The sequence below is a fragment of the Aquarana catesbeiana genome, linkage group LG06 (genome assembly GCF_042186555.1).
Source record: "Aquarana catesbeiana isolate 2022-GZ linkage group LG06, ASM4218655v1, whole genome shotgun sequence".
NCBI lineage: Eukaryota > Metazoa > Chordata > Amphibia > Anura > Ranidae > Aquarana > Aquarana catesbeiana.
Window position 1 is genome coordinate 353,553,936 of NC_133329.1, and position 27,573 is coordinate 353,581,508.

The following is a 27,573-nucleotide window of genomic DNA, read 5'->3' on the forward strand; positions in this document are numbered from 1 at the left end:
AGCGGGCCATTGGCTGAGAGCGCTGATCGGGAGCCGGCCAGCTGCTGGTTTTCCAACATGCTCGTCTGACAGAAGCCGGACAAACTGTTGGCTTCTGTCGGACCAGCCGCCATACACACGGGGCGAATGTCGGACATTTTTTTTTCTTTAACCTGGCAGATGTCACCCAACATTAAAAGTAAAAGTTCAGTTGTTGAGGTGGAGCAGGATAGGCTTCCCTGAAGAGATAACAGTAGGAGATAGCCAGACATTTTAGAGTAGGGCATTGTAGAGGAAGGGAGAAGCTCGGGAGATGCCCTGGTAGAGATCATTGGGGAAGGTAACAAGGTAGCTAGAGAGCAGGAGGTCAGGCAAAAGCTGAATTCCATGCATGGTTGGATTCGGTTAGTTACATTGTACTACATGTAAATGTGCTTCCATACCTGTTGGATCCCTGTGGAAATTGGAACTCAATGTAGTATTCACCGCTGTCTCTTGAATCCTTGGCTACCACTGCCCTGACTCTCTACCTTGTCCATTCAGAGAATGCCTCGCATTTACTGAGAATCATGGCTCCTGTGCCAAGGAAGCAACCCCCTGGGGTCATTATGCAACAGGGCAGCTACTCGGCATGCGACCCGGAAGACATCGGTTATCACTGTAGTAATGGCGACTACCACAGTGATGTGGAACTGGACCCCTATAACAATGACATAAAATCCACACTTGGAATTCAGCTTTAAACTGCCAAATCCCTTGAAGTGAATGTAAACGATCACCTTGTAAAACAACCCATTCGGTTTAAAATAGAAATGAAAGGCAAACATTTTCGTATAGATATAAAAATGCATAATGAATACCTTTTTTCTCTTTTATATGTAAGCTGATCACGTTCCCTCTCTCTTCAGCTGCATTAGAGCTGGGGGAGGAGAATCAGCAGAACACTGAACTTCCTGGTGAATGGCTGTGCAGCAGTGGTGTGTCAGGACAGCTCTGATCATTGGAGGACAGCACAGCTAGAGAACTGACCATGGTGTGTTCTCCTGCTTAAGCCTCGTACATACGATCAGGTTTTCCGACGGGAATTGTGTGATGACAGGCTGTTGGCGGACAATTTGTCGGATTTTCCGCGGACAAATGTTGGATGGCATGTTTTAAAATTTTCCGCGGGCAAATGTCTGTTGTCGGATTTTCCGAGCGTGTGTACACAAGTCCGTCGGACAAAAGTCCAAAGTACAAACACGCATGCTCGGAATCGAGGACGAGCCAGAAGCGATCAGTCTTGTAAACTAGCAATGGAGAATTAACTGCTAGCAACTAGTAAACTAGTAATGGGGAATTAACATTCGTGATGCGGCAAATTATGAAATCTCGAAATGCAGCGCACAATTCTCTTCTTCTTTAATGGGATAATATTGAAGCTGCTTTGCTGGTGATACTGATGGATTTATTGCAAACGAATTTTCAAAGGCTTTTTTTTCTAGTGATATCAAGAATAATATTAATATGCTTTTTTTTTTGGGCAAGTTACCACAACACCATTATCCCGTAGTTTTTAAGATCAAAGAACATTGTATTTTTTTAAATGTAACTGCCTACTCCCAAACTGTCATTTGAAGTAAAACACATAGCCAAGTATTATTATCCACAATTTTTTTTATTGTGCATTAAAAAAGGAAACAAATAATATTAGACATGCTGTCTGCCAATAGAACTTAACCAAAAAGTGCATTCTATGCATCCAAAAATATAGAAAATATAACAAATCAAATCATTATTATTCAACCAAAAAATAAAATAAAAGCCTCATGCATGTGTCCTGCTTCTTAATATAGGGGGTCAACAATGCCAAGAGTTGGTGAAAGCAGAGGTCCGTCATCCGGAGATAATTCCGAAAAACATCTGGATTATTCTCCTGGAGCTTCCACAGCAAAGGCATATGACATAATTGGTCATGATTAATTAATAAAGCAACCAAATTTTGGTCCAAGAAATCCTCCTCCTGCTCCTCAGACTGGACTTGGGTGAAAGCAATAACTCCAAGGCCAATAATAAATAACACGTTATTTCCTCCGATTCCGCAACATGTCTGGTTGACGAACGGCCATTCAGAAACGAAATGAAAAGCGCGAACTGAAAAGTCCTAAATGAAAAGCGCAAAATGAAAAGCGGGAATCAACACTCACCAAACTTCTGCTAACACAAAATTAGCAGAAGGAGCCCAATGGGTGGCGCTAGAGAGCTGAAAAACCACATAGTACGTCACTACAATCGTGTTTGTTGGCCGACAATTCCTTTCAACTATGTCTGAGGTTTTGTCTGCGGAAAATCCGTTCGTGTGTACGAGGCTTTAGTGTTGTCAGTTTCTAAAAGGAAAGAAGAGAGACTGGCAGGAACACCAGGGATTTCACATAAAGGAAGCAATACAAAGAGAACAGGATACTTTCTCATACAAGTATAAGGTACAGCAGGCACCTATCAGGAATATGAAGTTTTCTACGCTTTAAGTAGAACTTATCACTTTGGTAGAAATGATCCTGGCAGATGGCTTTGCCCGTTTGGCAAAGGGCCTTTCCCCCAAGATTTGTTCTCATTTTATAGGATATGAGATGGAAGTGAGTATCAATTAATGAATTAGGAAATGATAAGAGATACATGAACGAAAGGGGAAAGTTTCACTATAAGACAGGCCAGAACCATATAGATAAAATCAGCTCTGTGACCAAGCAAGACAGCAGTATAGTAAATCTATCTCAGTAATGTGAGTTTAAAAGTTGTAATTTAAATCAGTGTACCATTGGTGATAATACAATGGATGGAATGGATGACATTGAAGACCAACGGAGAGACAGCAAGGCAGTGGTTAAATCAATGTACCAGTGATGATAATGCAGAAGATTGCAGGATACCAAATGAAGACAGAGAAAGCAAGGCAGTGGTTAAACCAATGTACCTGTGAAAGAGTAGAAAAGGGTCCCAGTCTTAGTCCGTACGGTTCAATATTGAGTTGGCCCCCCTTTAAAGCTATAACAGCTTCAACTCTTCTGGGAAGGTGGTCCACAAGGTTTAGGAGTGTGTCTATGGGAATGTTTGACCATTCTTCCAGAAGTGTTTTTGTGAGGTCAGGCACTGATGTGGACAAGAAGGCCATTAAAGTTCATGTGCGTGTAAAAGGCAGGTGTCCCAATACTTTTGGTAATATAGCGTATGTTTGCCAAGGCACAGTCACTTGGTTGTTAGACCCCTTTTACACTGTTCTGCCACCGGCGTCAACAGTAAAGTGGCGCTATTTCTAGCGGCGCTTTACTGTCGTTTTAGCGGCGCTATTCAGCCGCTAGCGGGGCGGTTTGAAACCCCCCGCTAGCGGCCGAAAAGGGGTTAAATCCGCCCGCAAAACGCAGCCGGAGCAGCATTTTGCCGGTGGTATCGCAGCGCTGCCCCATTGATTTCAATGGGGAGCAGAGGTGGAGGAGCGGTGCGTTCACCGATCCTTCACCGGTCCAAAGAAGCTGCTGGAAGGACTTTTTCTGACGCCCTGCCAGTGCACCGCTCCAGTGTGAAAGCCCTTGGGCTTTCACACTGGATTGAATGGAGCAGCTGTTTTAGGGCGGTTTGCAGGCGCTATTTGTAATGCTGTAGGGCCTGCAAAACTCTCCAGTGTGAAAGTGTGTGTCTCCTAGTATTGCCTTTCATTGTCTATCATATTTTTCTGAGGCTGATAGCGGGATCTACACAGAAGATAACCTTCAGCAGTCACCGCAAATATCTGATATTTCTATATAATTTGTATACTATTTGTTTATTTATGTTACCATCATGGGTTACATGACTTGCACTGACTATCTTGAATGTGGCTTCCACCAACAAATGAGAGTCACAGAGCCAGGGCATTGCCAGGGCTAACAGGAGCTGCATATAGGAGAACCAGTAGCAACTTTCACAAATATGCCAATGTTTCTCATCCCTTTGCTTATCGTTTATTAAGTTACAGTGGGGACGGAAAGTATTCAGACCCCCTTAAATTTTTCACTCTTTGTTATATTGCAGCCATTTGCTAAAATCATTTAAGTCCATTTTTTTCCTCATTAATGTACACACAGCACCCCATATTGACAGAAAAACACAGAATTGTTGACATTTTTGCAGATTTATTAAAAAAGAAAAACTGAAATATCACATGGTCCTAAGTATTCAGACCCTTTGCCCAGTATTTAGTAGAAGCACCCTTTTTGATCTAATACATCCATGAGTCTTTTTGGGAAAGATGCAACAAGTTTTTCACACCTGGATTTGGAGATCCTCTGCCATTCCTCCTTGCAGATCCTCTCCAGTTCTGTCAGGTTGGATGGTAAACATTGGTGGACAGCCATTTTTAGGTCTCTCCAGAGATGCTCAATTGGGTTTAAGTCAGGGCTCTGGCTGGGCCATTCAAGAACAGTCACGGAGTTGTTGTGAAGCTACTCCTTCATTATTTTAGCTGTGTGCTTAGGGTCATTGTCTTGTTGGAAGGTAAACCTTCGGCTCAGTCTGAGGTCCTGAGCACTCTGGAGAAGGCTTTCATCCAGGATATCCCTGTACTTGGCCGCATTCATCTTTCCCTCAATTGCAACCAGTTGTCCTGTCCCTGCAGCTGAAAAACACCCCCACAGCATGATGCTGCCACCACCATGCTTCACTGTTGGGACTGTATTGGACAGGTGATGAGCAGTGTCTGGTTTTCTCCACACATACTGCTTAGAATTAAGGCCAAAAAGTTCTATCTTGGTCTCATGAGACCAGAGAATCTTATTTCTCACCATCTTGGAGTCCTTCAGGTGTTTTTTTTAGCAAACTCCATGTGGGCTTTCATGTGTCTTGCACTGAGGAGAGGCATCCGTCGGGCCACTCTGCCATAAAGCCCTGACTGGTGGAGGGCTGCAGTGATGGTTGACTTTCTACAACTTTCTCCCATCTCCTGACTGCATCTCTGGAGCTCAGCCACAGTGATCTTTGGGTTCTTCTTTACCTCTCTCACCAAGGCTCTTCTCCCCCGATAGCTCAGTTTGGCCGGGTGGCCAGCTCTAGGAAGGGTTCTGGTTCTCTCAAGTGTCTTCCATTTAAGGATTATGGAGGTCACTGTGCTCTTAGGAACCTTAAGTGCAGCAGAAATTTTTTTGTAACCTTGGCCAGATCTGTGCCTTGCCACAATTCTGTTTCTGAGCTCTTCAGGCAGTTCCTTTGACCTCATGATTCTCATTTGCTCTGACATGCACTGTGAGCTGTAAGGTCTTATATAGACAGGTGTGTGGCTTTCCTAATCAAGTCCAATCAAAATAATCAAACACAGCTGGACTCAAATGAAGGTGTAGAACCATCTCAAGGATGATCAGAAGAAATGGACAGCACCTGAGTTAAATACATGAGTGTCACAGCAAAGGGTCTGAATACTTAGGACCATGTGATATTTCAGTTTTTCTTTTTTAATAAATCTGCAAAAATGTCAACAATTCTGTGTTTTTCTGTCAATATGGGGTGCTGTGTGTACATTAATGAGGAAAAAAATGAATTTAAATGATTTTAACAAATGGCTGCAATATAACAAAGAGTGAAAAATTTAAGGTGGTCTGAATACTTTCTGTCCCCACTGTATGTGAAAAAGGGTTTAGAAAGTCCCCTTTTCTTGTTCTTTCCTTTTCTGTCCTTCCCAACCATACCCTATCTGCCGATTCCTTTGTATCCCTGTCTTTCTTCTGCCTAGCTCTTTTTATGCCTATGTATGGGCATCTTTACATTTCAAATCTCAAAATATATTTTATATACTGTATCTATTTTTGTCAAAGTAACAGTTGGCTTTTATTTGGATACATTGCATTTACACTTCTGTATTTCAACCAACAGAGTCCAGAATTTGTAGACTTTGAAAAGTCCAGACCCAAATCCAAAGAATCCCTCTCCAGTGGAGTTCATCTAAACACAGCGTCTGAGGACAACTTGACGTCAATACTAGATCACGACTGCGACTCTCCGATTGAGCTACAGGCTAGGCATTGTCCGTCATATCTTAACCCAGTGAGGCACACTTCTCTGCCAGATTCTTCCATACACAACAGAGGTTCTATGTCCCTCCACAGGCATGAATCTGACCCAGGTCTACCGGGCAAATAATCCAAAAAATAAAAAAAAGGTTCATTTTTTTAAGTACCTTCAATTATATTGTAAGTGCTTTTAATGGCTGTTTTCCTCTTTGTATTTAAAATCCTCTTTACTTGACTCAGGGGCAAAAAAAATGATATCTAATATGCAAAAGTACTGTATATTTTGATACATTTGAAGCTAACTAAAGGTACATTTGAAAAAAATAAATATAAGTCATGATGTAACATCATGTAAAGACTTTATGCTTAAAATAACATAATACTGCCAGCATCACAAGGCACCTTATATTATTTTATTTTTATTTTATTTTATTTTTTTTTTTAACTTGCATGTTATAATGTCTGTTTGTATCGCATGTAGAATGATATATTAAATTATTTCACGGACAGGTCATGTTCTTGTGTGAATGCTTTTAGTTGACCATGTCCGAACCATTCTGTTTTAGTCGCACGCAGACCGTTAATTAATTTTGCACACTCTACAGGTAATTTTTTTTGTTTAGCTTTTATGTCAGCAAAAAAGATGAGTGCAATATTATAGGAGCATGTGTTTGGTCAATTGTTGAACACTGGTCATCAGCAGAAAGCCGCACAGCATGCTGGGAATGCGGCCAGTAACACAACTCTGGTCTACCTTGAGTGTAGGCTGACCTTGTAGAATTTTTTTTTCATTCTCCCTGGCTCAGAAATCCCTGTGTATCAAGGGGGTTCATATTCCCCTACTATGCTTGCAAGCAGCAACTGGAACTTTTTGGTGGTGTCCCAATTCATCTCTAGGTACATACTGTTATGGATTGTCATTTGGTTTAACTGTATCTGCAACACCAGATTTCACAGACAGGTGGTGCTAAGTTTGAATCCTGGATTTCCAGTGTGGAAGAAACTTAGTTTGTATGTAAAGGGAATTTTATTTAATTCAGCTTTACAGGGTCACAAAGCAAAGTACCTGTGTAAAAAAGACTATAGGAAATATTTATTCTCGCATAGGTGTTTTGTTTTGTGACAGATTCCCTTTCATTTGATGTAAGAACAACATAGATTGGGCATACTTATGAATAGTTACACAGTCAGCCTGGTTGAAAAAAGACACAAGTCCATCCAGTTCAACCAACCAGTAAGACCCTTTGTTACAACACAGAGGCATCCGAGGCATTGATTAAACTATACTATATGGCCAAAAGTTTATGGGTAACTGACCATCACACCTACCTAAACAACCAGAACTATATGGGTACCCTTCAAAATGAATACGTTCAGTTGTTTGTAGTGAAGGGCATTGTTAATGCTACGGTAATTAAAAACCATTTTAGGCAATTTGCACATCTAACATTGTGCAAAAAATGTAATTTTCTTTCTGTATGAGTGTATTTCTGTGCACAGCCAGGTCAACAAAGACATGGTCTGACAAGCTTGCTTTTGTCAACTTGAGTGGCCTGCCCAGATCTCTGACCTCAACCGTATTGCACAACTTTGAGATAATTTGAAATGCCAATTGTAAGCTAGGTCTTCTCATTCAAAAACAGTAACTGACCTCACAAATGATCTTTTGGGTGAATGGGTACAAGAGTGGAGGTTATTATAGGGGAGGGCAGACAATTTTATATTAATGTCCATAATTTTGGAATGGAATGTCCGACAATCTAATGTTAGGTATGTTGGTCAGGTCTTCAAAAACTTTTGTCCATCTAGTGTATGTAAAAAAATCCATTTAAAATGTTGTCATCAGCAGGGTAGTTATGAATGTACTTGACATCCAAGTATGACAGGTATAATGGGCTTACTATTTTTACCACAGTATTTCCTACACCAGAAACCCCTGAGCAATTCCTCATTTCCTACGACTGTGTGATACCTGCCAACCCTAACATATATCACAATGATGGGAATGGCCTTTGGATTTTCCTCAGTGACAAGTAACAGGGTGACCCATATAGACCATATCCAGCCTATAAGAGCCTATCTGTTTCTAAAACAGGGGCTTCCAACCTGGGGCCCACGGGCCGCATGCAGCTAGGGTTGCCACCTCATCTCTCTAAAATCGAACGCACATTAATTACACAGGTTCTGAGGCTAATTTAATGCAGATAAGGCATGAAGTGAGTTTAATTACCAACCTACTCAGCCACAGAACCTGTGTAATTAATAGGTGTTCGGTTTTAAAGGGATGAGGTGGCAACCCTACATGCGGCTTAAGATGCCTATGAATGTGGCCCAACACAAAATCGTAAACTTACTTAAAATGTTGATTTTTTTTTTGTAAAAATGTGTTTACACTTAGCGGCCAAAATAAATTTGACAAAATTTAACTTTTATAAATTTTATGTTCCCAAAGAAGATTATCCCACTCTTCACAATCGTGCCTAATTCAAGTCATCAGTTTTCGGCAGCACCTATATTTGTGAGCAACTGTTTCCAAGCATGAAGCACACAAAGTGCAAAATTAGAATCAAAATATCTGAGGAGCACCTTGAGAATTCATTGAAATTCGCTACTCCATCCAACCAGATATTGATGCGTTAGTTTATCAAAAACAGTTTCAAATATCACACTAGGTTTATGTTGCCCTCTTTCGCTTTTATAATAAAAAATATTACCAAAAAAAATGAAGCTATATTACTCAGATAGGTACTATATCAGTGATCATCAACTTGTGTTTTTCCCAACTTTTTCTGCTCATCAGCTATTAGTGTATTTTATGTGTGGCCCAAAACAATTCCTCTTCTTCCAATGTGGCCCAGGAAGGTCAAAAGGTTGGACACCCCTGATCTAAAGCAAACCTACAGGCCACACTCAATAAGGCAAAGAGCAGTGTGGAAAGTATCCTAGCAACTAATCAGAATTCACTTTCGCTAATCTAACTGTTGGAACTGAATCTGATTGATTATCATCTTTTACAGCACCATACATATTGTCCTCACTCGTTGCACAAGTAAGCATCTTGCCAAGTAAGCCTGCTTATGTAAGACTAATGTGGACAAATCATATGCCTATTGGGCTCCCACTGAAAAAAAAAAAAACACATTATACCACAGCAAGTACAAGATTTTAATCCTATTGATAGATAGTAATTCCACCAAATGGATTCTTTGCTAACCTCGTTAGCAGGTTCTCATTGGGATACTGTTGTTGGGTGCATTACTCACCCATAAAGAGTACTTAGCCCAGCAACAAGCTAGGCTTGACTTGTCATGATGGTGAAGTTGTGGATTGAGTGGATAACTTCCTAATTGTATCCTTTACAGCAGTCAAAAGACCCAACAAGCAAACACCTAATGTTTCACTCCACATGCAAATATAAAATGTTCTGAAAACACTTGTGTTATTTGTTCCTAATATGTATACACAGTAGCAGATAAAGTGAGAAATGTGAACATGCAATCATGGGCAGAATAATTGTACTGTGGGCGCACATCAGGTTTCAGATGCATGGCCCTTCAACAGTGGGAGTTATACATAGGGTAGTTCACTAGGGATGGCATAACGTTACTCACTAATCATCGAATGAGCCTGATGTGCTTACAAACCACTTGCAGCAGAACTACAGTCTCCAGTTCCACGGCCTTCTTTTGTCTTGGATTCGGACACGTATGTAGTGTTCCTGGTCAGAGGGAGGCACTAGTGTGTTTGCCCTGGCTGAATAGAGTAAGCTATAAAGAGCAGAACGTAAAAAAAAAAGAACAAGAAAAAAGATGTGGTACCTTCCAGAATCTGACCCTTTAGGTTCCTGATTTTCCCACTGGGAATGATGTGGATTTGATGAGGTTGTATTGTTGCTGAAATAGGTGAAAATGTAGCTGATTCAGGAGAACATCTTTTGTTTCTTAGATGCTGGGAGATGTTGAGTAAGTGTGGTGTCATATAAACATTATAATATCCCATTTTTTCATTTTTTTTCATTATTTAACATAACATCAGACTTAGAGGTCCAGTCTGACTTTTACCTGAACTAGGCCTCAAGGTTTTCATGTGGGATTCTAAGATGTTCCCAGGCAAGAGCCCCACTGTTCAGGGTATGAAGCCCTATCCATTTAAAATTTCCAAAATACCTTGCTGACTCTTGACATTGTGCAAGATTTAATTATATATTTCCAATACCTGTATCCTGATCTGCTTAGGATATGTTTCCAGGGCAATAGCCAGCACTAATTTTGGGTTATTGGGATATTGTATAACTCGTTTATAGTGCAATTGGTTAACCAAGATCCATTTGCATCCTCAAAACCTGAGATTGTCTCTAAAAATAGGGACACATGGCATATGTTAGAATTGTATACATTTCTCGCTTTACTCTTGTCACAGTACAGTAGTTCTGAGTTTAGAACCTGTTAATTTGGAATATCATAAGAGTACTGAATGAGGGACTGAACAACATAAGGGAAGAAAGACCTGCAAGGTTTCGTTCACCTCTAAGAGGTGAACGGTTTATTAGATCTAGACCCTAATGCAATTTACTTCCACCTATAATCCTAATGATTTTTACTAACAAAGGTTGTTAACTAGCATATCCCTCGTATAACATGAAAATTTAAACTTTTGATCCATTTGCATTTTATCTGCACCATTTTATCTAAAAATAGGGGTTGGTTTACTAAAATTGGAGAGTGCAAAATCCGGTGCAGTTATACATATAAGCCAATCAGCTTCTAACTTCAATTAAGCTTTGACAAAAAAAAAAAATGGTTTCTATGCAGAGCTGCAGCAGATTTTGCATTCTCTGTATTTAGTAAATCCACAATATAGTGTAACAGTTGCAATTGATCTTTCTGCTTGTTTCATTCCCGGAAGCACCATTCCAGGTAGCACCCACCACTCCTGGGCTCACTGAGTGATTTCACATATATCATCCATATACGATTATTATCAGTGATGTTCTTACAGTATTTTCCTGTGTTGGGTGTAATATTGCATAACAATTATGTATTTTTCAAGTCACATCTTTTGAGGGGTAGTCTGCTGAGTTGGTGGTTGTTGAAGTGTGTTAGAGTCAGATTTCTACTTCTGTTCAGCTAAGCCAATGATTTAAATTATCATTGCAAGCACTTTTGTGGCCAAACTCATTGCTCCATCCTTTTGATGGTGTTGCCAGAGATTTCAAATACATTTTATGGGCCTGACACCTATTGGAAGCACAGGTCAGATGTCCCAGAAGTCCCCCTTATGCCTAGTACACACAATAAGAATATTGGACCGTCTGCTTTTTTTTTTTTTTTTTGCATGCTAGTCTCATATCAAAAACCGATAAGTTACTAAAGTTATGAAAATTCTCGTACGACAGAATCCAACTTCGGAAGTGATGTAGTGTATTGTAATGTGATGTATTCTTTCATTTCTAAGCATACGTGGTCTTGGTCACACGTTTTGTTTTTTTACAGATACCATACTAATTACATGAAAATCGTTTGTTGTGTTATCGTACGAGAGAAGTTTTTGTGCGTGTCCTTTCAGATATTTTCGCATGAACTGTGAAAGGCTCTCAAAAGCTGTGTACTAACAATCAGAATCTGAGGATTGCTCTGAAAACTGTAGATTTTGTCCCATTTTCTTATTATGTGTACTGGGCTTTAAAACGAAAATCCAAGGAAACAGCTAAATACATCTACATACATATAATAGAGTAGTCTTGTCTGTCAAATGATTTGCATTTGTGTTTATTCATTCCTAAGATTTGCACAACCAGGCAGATGACGCCACCTTTTTTGTTTAGTTTTTTTCCGCCCTCAGTCTGTTGACTGGACAGTAAGGCCGGTAATAGAGTTGATGGGGGAATCCCTCCCGTAGAGCTATTATGTTCTCCCTGCAGGGGGGCGCGGGGAGCCATCCCTGCCAGGAGAACACAGTGATTATTGCTATCGAATATAGCCGCTGGAAATAGGAAATAATTGCATATAAAAATCTGACATGCTGGTTGTACCAATTTGATCAATGGATCAACTTGGGTACAATCAGCCTGCCCATAGATGGTTTACCATCCTTGAGTAGCTTAAAAGAGCAGCAGGAGGCTGATTAGGTCATCTCTTTGCTCTCTATTTTCTCTTCCAATCAACGGGTACCCTTGTCAGCAGATTTGCCTACAGCACACCTAATTGGCTGTCAGTCTTGCCCATTCTTCTCCCAGTGCTGCTCTACATGAGATTGCAAAAGGGCCGATACTAAGTCAAACTTACACTACTTGCACTAGTTTATATTTAAAAAAATAAATGTAATAATTAAATAATAACACACTGCATTATTTGTTTCTTTTATATCTACCTGGAGTTCATCCTTAAACTATAATATCATCACAATGGGAACCCAGGGGGTATTGCTTACTGACAATCTAATTCAAATACACAGGGATTCCATATTTGCATGAGGACAGTCACACAAATAGGCAATCATACTCTATGAGTAGCATGATTTCCATGTTTTACAAACCTGTGTGCAGATATATACGAGGATCAAAATGTTCATAGCTTGATCATCCCATTTTTTTTTTTCCCATAAGGATAATCCCAGTTTTGTATCAAATTACTTACCACCATTTACACAATATTAGCACTCGATTCCTACATCAATCCATACCTGTTCTCCTTTAAATGACAAATATAACAATTAGGCTGAATCCTAGAAAATAACTTTTAGCAGAGCTTGTCACAAAAAGTTCCCGGTATTGACTGACAAGTATCTGCATAGCGTGGCATTCCCTGTTATTTTAGCCCTCTGGGCAATAGAAAGTATCGCTGAAGCTTTTCCTGCTATTAATTAGGGGACCTGAGATTTAAATGCGTCTATGAATATGCAATAAGCAAGGTATTTGCATACCAGAGAACAGCACCAGAGGGAACGTACAGAATAGCTGGGTGCCGAATTACAGAATTTTTAGGTCGTTTTAAGAATGTAGAGTATATGCCAAAGCAAGTACACACTTCTGTAGTGACACGAATAACTATTTGTGCCTTTTGCACAGCTAGATTACATTTTTGGTTGGCAAAAGCAAGATAAGCATAGACCAGGAAAGGGCGCTGTGAGCAGCTTTTATTCATTGGGTGGATTGCCCTCTATACTTACAAATAACAATACCAGTGAATCTGTAGCTGTAGAATTGTATAGTATTTAGTAATTAGCATGGTAGTTTGTTTGTTTTGAAGATGGGTTGTTCTTGCTGCTACCGATCTTTTAAAGGAACCCAGAAATGAGGGAATATGCAGGCTGCCATTGCTGACCTGCTTCTGCAAATGCCAGAACACCCAATGCTGGTCAAGTAACTTCACTATTTTAAGTAGCTGACTTCAAAAGAGTATATAGATTATAGCTTCCCTCTGACTTAAATGCTCAGTCCACTTTGGGACCATGTTTCATGTTACCCAGATTTATGGTATAACGTGAAACACAGTCGCATTCTCCATCTCCCAACAGCCAAGCACTTACCTGAATCATGGGGTGCTTCCCAATGAAACATCCAGTTTATTTATTTTTTATTAACTAGCAGGGGTTCGGTTCGCACACCTGCATCATCCGTTCACAGGGCTCTGTGAATGGGAAGACTACAAGTCTGGCATCACGGTAGAGGGACTTATATTTCTAGATCCTAATCAGCAGAAAAAACATGAAACCGGTTCCAAGAATATAAAAATGGACAGCAGGCACTTCATGGTCACAACTGAGTAATATATTAAAAAGATGGGAGAGTAAAACTGAGCTTTAAAGTGACACTAAACAATATCCTTATTCTTAAAAAATAATCCATACACATCCACTACTTAAAGAGGAGTTTCGGCTACCCATCAAACACTGTAGCTGCTGACTTTTACTATTAGGGCACTTACCTGTCCAGGCATCCAAAACAAAATTCAACGACACAACACGCAAAAAAAAAAAAACAAAAGAAAAAGGGAGAAAGAAACTCCTGCAGGGGGGTAGGAGCACAATCATCATAATAGAGTGATTAACAAATGGTCTCTATCAAAAATTAGGATACATGCACTCTATCCACTTGGACTACATTTCTACATATAGTGGGACCATTGAGAGTGAAAGGGGCCACCCTCTAACAGGAAGTCAGATCACTGCAGCAAAAAAGGGATTTGGAGATTTGGAGGAGGCTAAGAGCAATGGATGGTACTAGTGTAATTGTGTAATTGCAAATGCTGCTACAGCAAGTAGGGGCCATAGATCTACTTTAGGTTTCATTGTTTTTGTTATTTCTTATTGATTCTGCAAGTTGTCTTTGATGCCTCATCTAGTAATGTTCAATCATTTTAGGTTTGTAGTTGTTTTTATGGACAGGAGTGGGGGTGCCATTGGATTAGAAGTTCTCAACCTTGGTTAAGGCTGTAGAGTGTTAATGTGACATTTTTGGGCCGGTTCATCATTGTTTTGGTGTTGGAAGATAAGATTGGTTGTGCATCCCTGTTCAAAATGTGATGGAATGGTATGGGTGGGATGGTAAAGAACAATTAATGGGCAAGACAATAACTTTAGGGTGAATGAGATATACAGCACCTCCAGGTTGATATGTAGTAGCCAATCAAAATGTATTAGTCAAAAGATGAAGTATGATTGGTTGTTGCAAGTCTTTGTTTTCCATAATATGACATAAAGGGGTGGCGTTACTTAAGGCAAGTAGACTGTGTACTTTGCAAGTGCAGTTGCTCCAGAGTTTGGTAAATGAGGAAAAGCTCTGCTGACTTCCATCATCCAATTATGTGCAAACAAAAATGCTTTATTTATTTTTCTTGCACGTGATTGGGTATTCTTTGCAAAATGAAGCTTCATCTCATTTACTAAGATCTGGAGTCTATTTGCCTTTAGTAAATCAACCCCAAAAAGTTGACATGGGAAAGTGTGGTGTAACAAAATAATAAAAATAGGTCAACAGTCAAGTCTTGGATGTTAGATTTTAGGAACAGCAACTTTATAAATAATCTAAACAGTCAAGACCAATAGTTTCCACAAAGCAGATTTTCAGCCTTTAATAACCCATCTCCCCAATGTCTGGCATTTATGTCTGTATTCACGAAGTATGCTTTAGCACCAAAGGATTTTCTTTGTAAATATGTCAATGTGGTCCTAATATTCAGGTTAATCTACATGTTGGTACCTTCATATATTTGTTTTTATCTTCTGGCATTTCTACAACGAGAATTCATATCTGTGATTTTCCTTTTCTGAACTTCATTTTTTTAAGCCAAAAGTTGCTGAAAACACACATGAGAAACAATGAAAAAAGTAAAATGTGTTAACTTTGGTATCATGAAATGCACTTATGGAGGACTTCTGATAAACAGTTTCCTGAGGTCTAACAAAATACACAGAAAGGGGTCTATTTATTCGTTGAACGAATGTCACAAGCATTTGTGCAGGCTGCATTCATTTCTCCTTTATTTTCTCTAATACTATGATTTCCCATGATCTGACGCTCCATCTAGTGGCCAAAATGCAGCATATTTTTCTGAAATATCTCAATAAGAAACTATTCCGCTTTTTGGCTACTGGATGGAGCTGGTGATCATAGGAAGTCATAGTATTAGACAACATACAGGGAAGATTTGTGCAGCTTAGACAAACAAATATTGTCCAACAAATGAATAGACCCAAAAGCGCGTCAGAGTGATTGGTGGCCACGGGGAAAGTTGGGTGTTAGGGATTTCGTAGAGAACATGGTTTATCGTAGAATATGTATATGCTTAAAAGGAGAAACTGTAAGGGATGAATTGTAAAAGTACTTATGAGCTTAACAAGATGCTGCTTTGTGATAATATAGACTCACAATGTCATTGTCACAAATATTCTTTATCAGAAGTCCAAGCTGCAAAAAAGTTACCCTTGCAGTAGGTCTCCCTTTGTACTGCAAGGGTTAACTGTTTTGTTTGGGGGGGTTGAAATAAGGTGAAATACTTACCTTACCCCTCTCTCCCATTATCGTCCCCCCTCCAGCATGAATAGTCCTCTGAAGCCGCTCCGCTTCGCTGCCCAACTGGTCGCAGTGCTCTGATGTCACCATGTACAATGCAAGACCAGTATGATTTGATTTGTATGATTTGTATGATTTGTATAGCGCTGCACATGCGAACTGAATCGCCTCGAGGCGCTTGATCTCTCCTGTGTTGTCCAGCTCCTTAGAAGAGGTTTGTCTTGATTTTCTTCCTAAAGGCCTGATGGTTTTCTTCCATGCGGATGTGGGTAGGTAGAGCGTTCCATAGCCGTGGTCCTTGGACTGCGAATTTTCTTTCTCCTTTTGTTTTGTAGCGGGTTTTTGGAATGAGGAGGAGGTTTTGGTTTGAAGATTGGATTCCCAGGGTTTTTTTTCCTGTTAACAGTCTTGCCGCCGTGTTTTGGATGAGTTGCAAGCACGCAAGCTGATATTGGGGTAGTCCTATGTAGAGGGAGTTTGCGTAGTCAAGTCTGAAATTGATGATTGTTCCAACTACTGCTGCTTTGTCCTCTTCTGGGACGAAGGGGATGAGTCTACGTAGCAGGCGGAGGAGATGGTGAGATTGGCTGACTACTGATCCTATTTGTGCATCCATTGACATTTCTGAGTCCAAAATGACTCCGAGACTCTTGGCTTTGGTGCTTGGAGAGATGGTCTGTCCGAAGATGGTGGGTGGTGTCCATGGGGTCTTAGTTTTGGAATTTTGATTTGCGTGTAGGAGAAGAAGCTCTGTTTTTGATCCGTTGAGTTTAAGAGAGCTAGTGGTCATCCAGTCGTCTATCAAAGTGAGGCATTTTTCTAGTTGCTGATGATGGTCTTTTTCTCCAGGGATGCGAAGGTAAAGTTGGGTATCATCAGCGTATGAGTGGAAGCAGAGGTCCGATTTTCCAGTGGTCCTGCATTGTATGAGAAAATCCCAAGGGTCTGTTTACATCTGCCTACATTCCCTACATCCTCCAGAGGAGAATGCCAGCTGCCGGGGAGCGAATATATAATTCACTTTTTTTCTCATCCCCTAGAAAAACAAAGTAGTTAACCTTCGGGGGCCCACTACAAGGGTAACTTTGTCTGCAGCCCAATGTTCACCTTTAAATTGGTTCTAAAGGCTGAAGGTTTTCTACTTTCATGCATTCTGAGCATGAAGGTAAAACACCTTCAGTGTGCAGCTCCCCCCTCAGCTCCCTCTTATACTCACCGATCCCGATCCAGTGATGTGCACAAGAGTAGGAGCTCTTCTGGGTCTCTCCCTCCTCATTGGCCAATGGTTCCTGCTGCTGTCAATCACAGACAGTGGGGAGGGAGCAGCATCGAGCTGCACTTTGTGGAGCGAGCATGCACAGGTGCCCCCAGGGCAAACAGCTTGCTATGGAGGCACTCATCAGGGGGGAAGGGCCAGGAGCGCCGGCAGGGGACCTGAGAAGAGGGGGGACCATTGCACAGAGCAGGTACGTATAACATGTTTGTTAGTTAAAAAAAAAAAACTGAACTTTTACATATGCTTTAACTAATAAACAGAGCATTTCACAGTTCAGTGATCATGTTTTTTGCAGCTCTCTAAGTTCAAAGCAGCAAAGAAAGTTGATGCTGGAAGATCGCAGGTCTGAATAAGGAGCAGTTGGTTATATAATGCCCAGCACCCGTCACTAATTTTGATTGAGTGTTATTGAGGGAATATCTCCACTCAGGGCCAACAGCCAAACATTTATTATTTGTACTGGCTGCTCCACTGCTCAGTCCTCCCCTGAATGCACTCATAAAAAAAGCTTCCCGATCATAATTAAAAAGTGTATTTAATTTAAAGTGATTGTTTGTTTTTTTGTTTTTTTTAAATTGCTTTACAATCAAACAAGTTATACTTGGCCAGGAACCCCCTCTTCTGGAGTCCCCTGGATGGTTAATACGGTAATGTAATCTCACAGATTACAGTGTACTGTAAGTGTTATGTTTTTTTTGCACTTTTTGAATTTGCCGGCAGGCTCCGCCTCCATGCGTAGCAACGCTCGCAGGGAACGGAGCCCGGCACACAGCACATCCGGTGGAGGACACAGCCCTCGGACACAGCGGGAGAATATTGCAGGATCCTGGGGACAAGGTAAGTAAATTTGCCTGAATCCTGCGATGCAATCCCGAGTGTGGCTCGGAGTTACCGCTTTTGGTGGTGAAAATTCAACCCGAGCCACACTCGGAAATACCGCCAGGGAGGTTAATGCTGTGAATGCATAAAGGTAAAAAAATGTCCTGCCTTTAGAACCAATTTAATAGGTTTGCTCTGAATTTGATGTAGAACGGTCTTAGACCCATGTGTCTCTCAGGCCTAGTTCACACTGGTGTTGGTATCGGAAAGGTTGTCCACAGTGAATTGCTTCTCAGAGAGTGGTACAGGCGTGACTGACAGGCATTCAGGAGGAGATGCTGCCTTCTTTTGAAAGCCTGTTTTTGAAAGGGAACACCGTTTTGCAACCGAGAACCTAGCGTTTGGCTCTCAGTTGCGATGTGGCCCTATTCATTTGAATTAGTCGTGTTTGGCGGTGATACTTCCTGCCGAATGCAACAGGGGGATTTTCGTTCCCCTAAAGCATCATGGCCAAGATCCGCAGCTGGCTGCCTTTACGGCATAAGGAAGTAGAATATGGGGACATTAAAACAATGGCTCAACTGCATATTTATATTGCCCCCTCCCCTTTCATATTCTCCTTTATTGCTAACCTGCAAGCACGTTACATTAACATGTTTTACAGGTTCAATCCCACTTTAATATTAAAGGATAAGCTCATCCTTTAGTAACATGTTACATGTTAAACAATATTTAGGGTGTAACATGTTACTTACTGAGCAGCCCCTGCCCCCCCGTCCCAGCTTTGACAGCGGGCCAGGGATATTCTCCCTGCATCCACTGTCACAATTTGGCCATGCAGGGTTCCACCAACCCGGCTAGGTCATTCCACCAGCTATTGCGGCTGAAGGCTTGTAGTTCTGAATGAACTGCCAAGGCGCTGATGAGTGCTCTTGGTAGTTCATTGATCCTTCCTGTCATTCAGTAACTGCCTGCCCATACTGGGTATGGGAGCACAGCTTACACTGACAGTTTGCAGGAGCCTGAGATCGCACCCATGATCTGCAGGAGCCCGAGATTGCACCCATGATCTGCTGATCATGGGTGCAATGCTTTACAGGCTCCAAATAAAAAAATCTATATATGCACATTGTTTTAACCTGCAAAACGATGTCCATTTATTATTTTTTTTTAAAGGTGAACGTTTCCTTTAAGTCAGACAGACATTTAAGGGGAGGGGGTGGGGGGAGCCTCTAAATCCCATTTTCTACTTCAGTCAAACACCCCAATGCTAGGTCTGAAACAAGGGTAAAGTACCTACCTTTGGGTTTGCTGGGCTTTGCATTACATTGGATTGGTCCAAATGTTGCACCTACCAAATAAAATCTGTTGATGGGGATTTTCTTCAATTTTCCCTATTCTCAATAAAATATTTGATTAAGGAAAGGGTATTTTCAACTCGAATTTGTCCAGCTGTTTATACCCCACAGAAGTTCTTACTATTGTCACCCATTCTATAAAACATACGTACAAATGTATTATAATAGATGAGGACAACATTGTTGTTTAACCAGTGAAAACAGATGGATGAGGTTTTTTCTATATATCTGTTATATGGTAGGTGGGATCCTTCTATAGCAGGCTAATGCAAATGAGAGATTCTGTTTAAAGTTGGAAGCCTAATTTAGGATATTTTATGTTAATGACAGAAATGCCAGCATGGACTCTTTGTTAGTATACACATACTAGTACTTTACAAGAGCACTTCTCACTGTAAACGAAAAGCCACTCACCGCAGACTGAAAATACCTGAAGCCCGGGGTCGACTGAGCCCCAAGTGTGAACAGGAAGAACAATAGGGATTGATGAATATGTTTTTGTTGCGGCTGCTGAATGCACGGCTATAGGATGTTATCTGTTTTATTATACAGCTAATACTCCAGAGTGGTACTGACAAGTATGTTGCCTCTATTATTTTCAGAGTTCTCTTGGCAGTGCTAGGGATGCTGTCAGGTTGTGGACAAGAGCACAAAACAGCACACAGTACATTTTTCATTCACAGTGCAGACTGAATGGTCCCAATGTACTCAGCCTTTCTCAACCAGGATACTTCCAAAAGTTGCTAAGAGTTCCATGAGCAATCAACAATTTGTGACTACCAGATAAGAAACCACTGACACGTAAATGGTCCAATTATTACAGTCGTTTGCAAAAGTTTAGGAACCCCTGACAATTTCCATGATTGTCATTTATAACTATTTGGGTGTTTGGATCAGCAGTTTCATTTTGATCTATCAAATGACTGAAGGACACAGTATCTGTACATTGTATCTGTAAAGAAGGCATTCTTCCTATTGACTGCCAAAGATCATTCTTCCCAATGACCACCAACATAAGGAACATTTCATTAATTGACCACCAGTAAAGGAGGCCCTTCCCCTAATGACTTCCCATCCAAGTGGATCCTTCTCCACTGACCTCCCATCCAAGTGGATCCTTCTCCACTGACCACCAATCCAAGTGGATCCTTCTCCACTGACCTCCCATCCAAGTGGATCCTTCTCCACTGACCACCAATCCAAGTGGATCCTTCTCTACTGACCACCAATCCAAGTGGATCCTTCTCCATGGACTAGCAATTTAAAGGAGCACTTTCCCAATGACCATTGATGTAATGGAGTAGTTCTTCACTGACCACCTATATAATGGAACTCTACAAATTTTCACTGCCCTTCTTTTTCAGCCATTATTAATATTGTTATTCATTTCATTTCACTATTTTTACTAAAAATGTTTGTCGAATAGGACAGCCCTAGGTGTCAAATATGCAACATTCCCTATTCTTTTACTATTTCTTATATCTCAGCTGACTGTTACATTAGTGTACCATGAGCTGTAGAAACAGAGATTTTAGGCTTGGGTTTCCTGATACCTGAAAGTTATTTCAAGGGTTCCTCTGTGTTAAGCTGGTCGAGAAAGGCTGATTTGTATTGAACTGGAATATGACCATGGGAGAGTGAAAATATTACATGCAGCCTATTAAAGCGGAACTAAACCATCCTATCCTTCACAGCCAAGGAAGTTGCCATCTTAGCTTCTGTTTGATCTGCAGTTGCCATGGTGCTGCACATGTAATCAGTTATGACACCAGCCATTTGATGGCTTGACAGTTCAGTTGAGGGCACAATCAGCTGTGACAGTTATCATTCATGGTATGCCTTGAAGGTAACTGTCTTGGAAAGCAACTAAACTGATGGGTTTAGTTTCGCTTTAAGTTTCACAAAGCAAGTGACAAAACCAGAGAAGCTTTGGAATCTATGTGAAGCTTTTCCACAAAGGAACAACTATGAGAGAACTGCAGTAAAAGCCATAGAAAGCATTTTGTTGAATCTATGAATATTCCAGGCCTACTGCAGGCCATACATGGGTCGAATTTTGAACCAATTTTCTTTAAAAAAATTTGAAATTGTGTGATCCGATGGTGCCACCATTGATTTTAAAATTCGACCAACCAAGCCTTCATTTTCTTGTGGCTACATAAAATCATTTTCGTGGTCTGAAAGCTTCTTTTCTTTCCTGGGAATTTTCTTTTCTTGAGCTCATGCTCATTTCTTTTTCGATTTTTTTTAGAAAATCATGTTGGAAATTGTTTGAAAAAACAATCACTCAAACTTGATGGCAGCACGAAAATGAGCCGTTGCTACAGCCCACTAATGATGCGAAATCCGAACAGAAATTCTTAGTTAAGATTTTCTAAAGAAAATTATTTCGGAATTCGACCCATGATATATATGGAGTGATATTCACCCCGTCTTGTGCCCATTGAAACATTCCTTAATGTTCCTCCCCCTTAGCATATTATTGCTGACAAATACCTCTTAGTCACATAATACCTTGTTGAACCATTAGTGACAATGTGATGAGATATAGTTTGCTGGTTATTGATTGGAAGGATCACTATTGAAATCTGTGAGTTTCAAACCAAACTCACGGCGAGTCAGGACTTGAAGTCTTTGTAAGAAGCTGTTGTCAATCAAAGCTCCTATATGTAAAGAGCATATACAGAAAACTTACATTTTCTAACTTGCTTCGTTTCTAGTGGCGAAGTACAGGAAAGCCCAAAAATAACCTAAAGTGTATGTACAGCCAAAGCTTTTTAGTTTAGAATAGAGTAGGAATTAAACACCTATCAGGTTATCTCTTTTGGGGAGATTTCTCTTCATTTCTGAGGACACACTAGGAAGTACAGTCCATTCACAAAGTATTCACAGTGCTTCACTTTTTCCACATTTTTGTTATGTTAGAGCTTTATTCCAGAATTGATTAAATTTAATATTTTCTTCAAAATTCTACAAACAATACCACATAATGGCAACAAGAAAGACGTTTGTTTGAAATCTTTGCAAATTTATTAAAAATAAAAAATCACATGTACATAATTATTCACACAGCCTTTGCCATGACACTCAAAATTGGGAATTTTCTTTTCCTGCGCGCATGCTCATTTCTTTTTCCAATATATTTCTTGCACGATTCTCCCATCATTCATTAAGAAATCGTTTGTTCGGATGCACTCTAAGAGGACATTTCACTGAAATGAGGGGAATTTCCGACATAAACGATTGTCACCTGAACAGTTTTCCCCATTGGATGATTATCTTACAACATTTTAGAGTTGTGACCAGAGAAAAAAGTATTTCATGTCACTTTCTGTCTTTGTGATAGTAGTCAACAGGACAAACAGGGGGGAATCTTCCCAATGGGAATGCAGCCAGCCAAAAAAATCTTGATAACGAATCCAACCTGCCCCTGCTTTATCCAAAACAAAAAAAAATGACGTTGCATACACTTTAAATACATGAAATTAAGATATTTGTCTTGGGGATATTTTATATGCATTTCATTAAAGCGGAACTACACTCTATCTGAGCAAAACCAAAACCCCTATTTATGTTATGTTTAATATTTAAAGCAAACTCCCCCATCCATCCATGTCTACATGCGTTGTTCTGCTGATAAATCACTTTAAAAAACACCCCCCTGGCATTTCTGGTGGTGGCCATCCTGAGTAAGGGCAGATGATTCATGTAGCATTTACTTCCTGGAAAACATCTGCCCTTAAGTGGTATTAAACCCACAAGCAAACATTTATTATATTGCACCTCAGCAATTATTTGTTTTCTTTTTTAAGGCGTTCTTTCTTTTATTTGTTCATGGTGATCTGGCCAGTAAATCTGTTGTTTTCCAACAAAACAAGCGCTCCTGCAAATGCATCATTTAAGAGCGTTGAGACAAACCATTTACTACTGACAGGGGGGCTTACAATGAAGGAGGATTGTTACTGGACAGATCACCAGGTGAAAACAGCCTGGAAAAGGAAAACTGTTGCAGCCACCACATCTAATGATTGGTGCAGCTGCAATATATTACAATTTTGGTTTTGAGTTTTATACCGCTTTAGCTCAGGCATGCAGGCAGGAGAGTATGCGTAGCTGGGAAAACTGATCCTTCCCTCCTGAAGACTCTTGGGATGTATGACATCATTTGCCTAGGCCTGGAAATCGAGAAGTAACTGAAGAAATGTAAAAAAAAAGTTTAAAGCAAGTAAATATGATATACTTTCCTACTATCTATTTACTAATGCTAGGAGCATAAGGATCCACCCCATATGCCACCCAACCCTCCTATCCACAAAACAAAGAAAGTGTCTCAGGCTCTCAGCAGCCAATAATTGGGATTTTGTTGGTTTGTTGGGCAGTAAGGAAGGAGCTACATGTCAATGTGCATCAAAGGATTGAAGGGCCAAAGTTGATGGGATTTGTTTATGTCAAAACTGCTTTTCTCCCCTTAGAAGTCGAGGGGTATAGAAAAACAGCTTGAAGCAGGTTTATGCAACTTGGAAGACAAGGAGGTCACCTACAGGTAAAACATACCTGTCAATGACCTCGGAATGATTACACTGCATTTATCTTTCAACCCAAGCCCGAAGGGTGCTCCGCAGGTGGACAGGAAAGTATTAAAATAAGAGGTGCCCATGGAAATTTTTGGTACCAGCAGCAGTATAATTTTGCAAATGATGCAAACCCCTATCCGGTTCTCTGTTTGTATGAAGGCTACAGGACTATTGTGCCTAATGGCATGGGGGATTATAAATACATAAAATGTTGGGTCCAAGTGAATACTGTATAGAATAGAAGGCTGCTCTAATGAACCCCACGTAGGGCATTTACTTTGACAAAGTTTACTGTACCAGTGTCCAGCCTAACAATACCAGATTTGATTGGAAAGCAGAGATAATGCTTTACAGCAGAGGTCTCCAAACTTTCTAAGCAAAGGGCCAGTTTACTGTCCTTCAGACTTAAGGGGGGCCAGACTGCGGCCATTGGGAGTAGAAAAGGTCCCAACATCAGCGGGAATAAACAATGCCCCATCTTTGGTGTCCGTGGGAGGAATAGTAACCCATTAGTGGTGTCAGTGGGGGGGAATAGCAATCCATCAGTGGTGTCAGTGGGAGGAATTGTGCCCCATCTTTGGTGTTATTAGGAGGAATTGTGCCCCATTGTTGGTCTCATTGGGAGGAATTCTGCCCCTTCATTGGTTTCATTGGGAGGAATTCTGCCCCTTCATTGGTCAGTGGGGGGAATTATGTCCCATTGTTGGTATCAGTGGGTGAAAATAGTGCCCCAAGGGCTGGATTAAAGCAAGCAAAAGGCTGCATCTGGCCCTGGGCCGCAGTTTGGAGACCACTGCTTTAGAGCTAGCTGCATTCAGCCAGATTTTGATTTGTCAGATCAACATTTACAAACTTTGTAATGTAAGAACCTTGTTAACTGGATACATTTCAAACAGACTGTTCAGGTTGGCCCTCATCCTTCCTATTTGTTGATAAATTTGTTGATCTGGCAGTATGTAGTCAGCTTGCCAATTTTGTATTGCTTGGACTTCCAGTTTAAATCAGCTAAATACATTCCAGGTGCATTAACACAAAATTAACACAAAATTTTACAAAGTTTTATAGTTTGTTCTCTTTATACATTTTTTTCTTTCTTCTTTATAATGAAACCACGGAAAAAGCCTGGACCCTGCCAGCATGTTGCAGAGATGGACCCTTAAGCCCCGTACACATGGGCAGAATGTCAGGCAGCATCAGCTGGTTCAATAGAAACCAGGTGACATTTTGCCCATGTGTACTGCAGCCGGTCTGACAGAAGCTGGTTGTTCGGCCAGCTTCTGTCGAAGGGGCATGACCGATAATGGTCTGCTGACCAGCTCCCGGTTCTGGCAGGGGGGGACTTGTGCAGACCCTCTAACTTATGAAAATACCACTCACATTCCAGTTGATATTCAGTCCTATACATTGTCTTCTGCTTCAAAACCTAATGAAAGCAGCGATTTTGAACCACTGGAACCCTTTTGATTGTTCGTAAAACTTTACTGGAATAAAACTGTATTTGGACTATTGAGCAGTGGTGTGTTGCTTCAGTTCTTTTTTTCTACTGTAGTACATTACAGACCAAGGGAACCATGGAGATCCTCTGTGGTGCCTATCTAGACATTAGATCACCTAAACCAACATCACTAAATACCAATGGATAGCAATGCCAATGGACCTCATGAGTCCAACACTATTTTTTCACTTTCTTGAACGCCTCCTGCTAAATCAGAGCTAGAGCTCTCCGATCAACCGAGCTAAAGGCAACAGCAGGTGTGCCAGACCTCTGCAGAGAGGCCACTGCTTCACAGAGAGCAAGGGTCCTTTTTTACAACATGCTGGCAGGGGACAAGCTTTTCTACTCCAGATATGACTGCTTTTTAAAGAACAAAAAAAAACAAAGGCTGGCCATACATGGTTCAAATCTCGACACGGTCAGCAGGAACCAGCTGGGATTCGAACCATTAATGGGCAGACTGAGTGCACCAAGTTGATTGATCAATCAACTTGGGTACAACCGGTATGCCAGATTTGTTTGCGATTATCACAAGCGGCTGTCTTCTCCCGGCGGGGGCGGCTTCCAATCCCGCGCCCCCACCGGCAGGCGACAATGTCTTGGCCGGAGGGATTCCCCTGTCAACACAGGAAAGAAATTTGCACTGTCTATGGCCTACCTAAGTCTTTGAACACCTTTTGTTTTGATGTACCTTTTGGCATTTAGTTGATTTAAACCGAAAGTTTATTTGCGCTTGAAGCTTTGTGTAACCCATCTGTACATATTGGCATTTTAAAAATCAGTACTACTGTTTGACTACGGTTTTAATTTCATGGTGCCTGACACAATTTCTGCCTTGTATTTATTTCATTTAAAGGTTTTTTTCGTTGTGTATAATGTTTCTTATGCTTTCCAACTAAGAGAATCAAAATGCATTGTCAACTGTTTTGCAAAAATTTCAGTTTTAGTTGCAAAAAAAAAAACAAAAAACAATGAAACAGAATTTTTTTTTTTAAACTAGAGATTCGCGGTTTGCAAGAACATAATCACTTTTGCAATGTACGCATGATTCTATAGAACCTACTGTATAAGAAATTTTAATGTATTTATATTTTCTAAAGTTATATACCCAATGACGGGGCTAGACCCTGCTAAGGGTACGGATAGCATGCACTTGATTTTACAAGTATATTACTGTATGTACATATTGTAAGTAGCAAATTTTAGTGAATGTATACACTATAAATAATATCCCAAAAATGCTAGGATTTCTACATTGCTTGTGGTATAAATTTTGAAGCATTTTACAGATATGTAAATATGGACATGTATACTTCACTGTAAAATATCTGCAAATGATTTAGTATTTAGAAAATATTATATGCATTGTTCTGATAATAAAAAAAGTAGTTTCTAAAAATGAATTTCTGTGTGGTGTCATTGAATGTTTGGAAAGATGAACCTGTCATGACAAATATATAAAGTAGGAGGTCTCATTAATGGCTTTTCATGCTCCCCTACAGTCACTGACCTGAAAAATATGGGTGGAAGTTGTATGAACAACGCAATAAAAATAAGGGTAAGAGAAGAAAATAATAGGAAATTTGACTTGCCTGTAAATTCCTTATCTTGGAGTATAGTACAGGACACATGCTTGTATTCCTAGACCAGTGTTTCTCAAACGTTTTACCCTCGAGGAACCCCTGGCAAAAAGTCTGAGATCTCGGGGAACCCCTGAAATAATTATATCTATAGTTCACGGAACATTGATGCGATCAGGTTGCTGTAGATATAACAACAGTTATTCCTAGAAATAGCATTAAACAATAGAATAAATAATAAGTCTTACCTCCTTAATGTGAAAATTGTGCTTGCTTTTTTTGCACAGATGATCAATCCTAGGTCAAACTTGAGATAAGCTGTGTACAGGGGGTCAGCAGGGCAGAGCACAGGGGATCCAGGAGGGAACAGTACAGGGTGACTGAGAGAGCAAAGCACAGTATGGGGGGGGGGGGGGTTAGGAGAGTACAGTACAGTATGGGGGGGGGACAGGAGAGCAAAGCACAG

At 40.5% G+C, this 27,573-nt stretch overlaps 1 protein-coding gene across 5 annotated transcripts in view; it reads left to right on the forward strand.

Annotated features, from left to right (window-relative positions):
• Positions 1 to 26,856, forward strand: part of KCNH7 (potassium voltage-gated channel subfamily H member 7) — a 714,913-nt gene extending 688,057 nt beyond the window's left edge. For all 5 annotated transcript variants that reach the window (XM_073634033.1, XM_073634036.1, XM_073634035.1 and 2 more), the window contains one exon: positions 5,857 to 26,856. In XM_073634033.1, the coding sequence (XP_073490134.1) occupies positions 5,857 to 6,123 (267 nt within the window). In that variant the 3' untranslated portion in view covers positions 6,124 to 26,856. The remainder of the gene's footprint in view (positions 1 to 5,856) is intronic.
• The last annotated feature ends 717 nt before the right edge of the window (positions 26,857 to 27,573 follow it).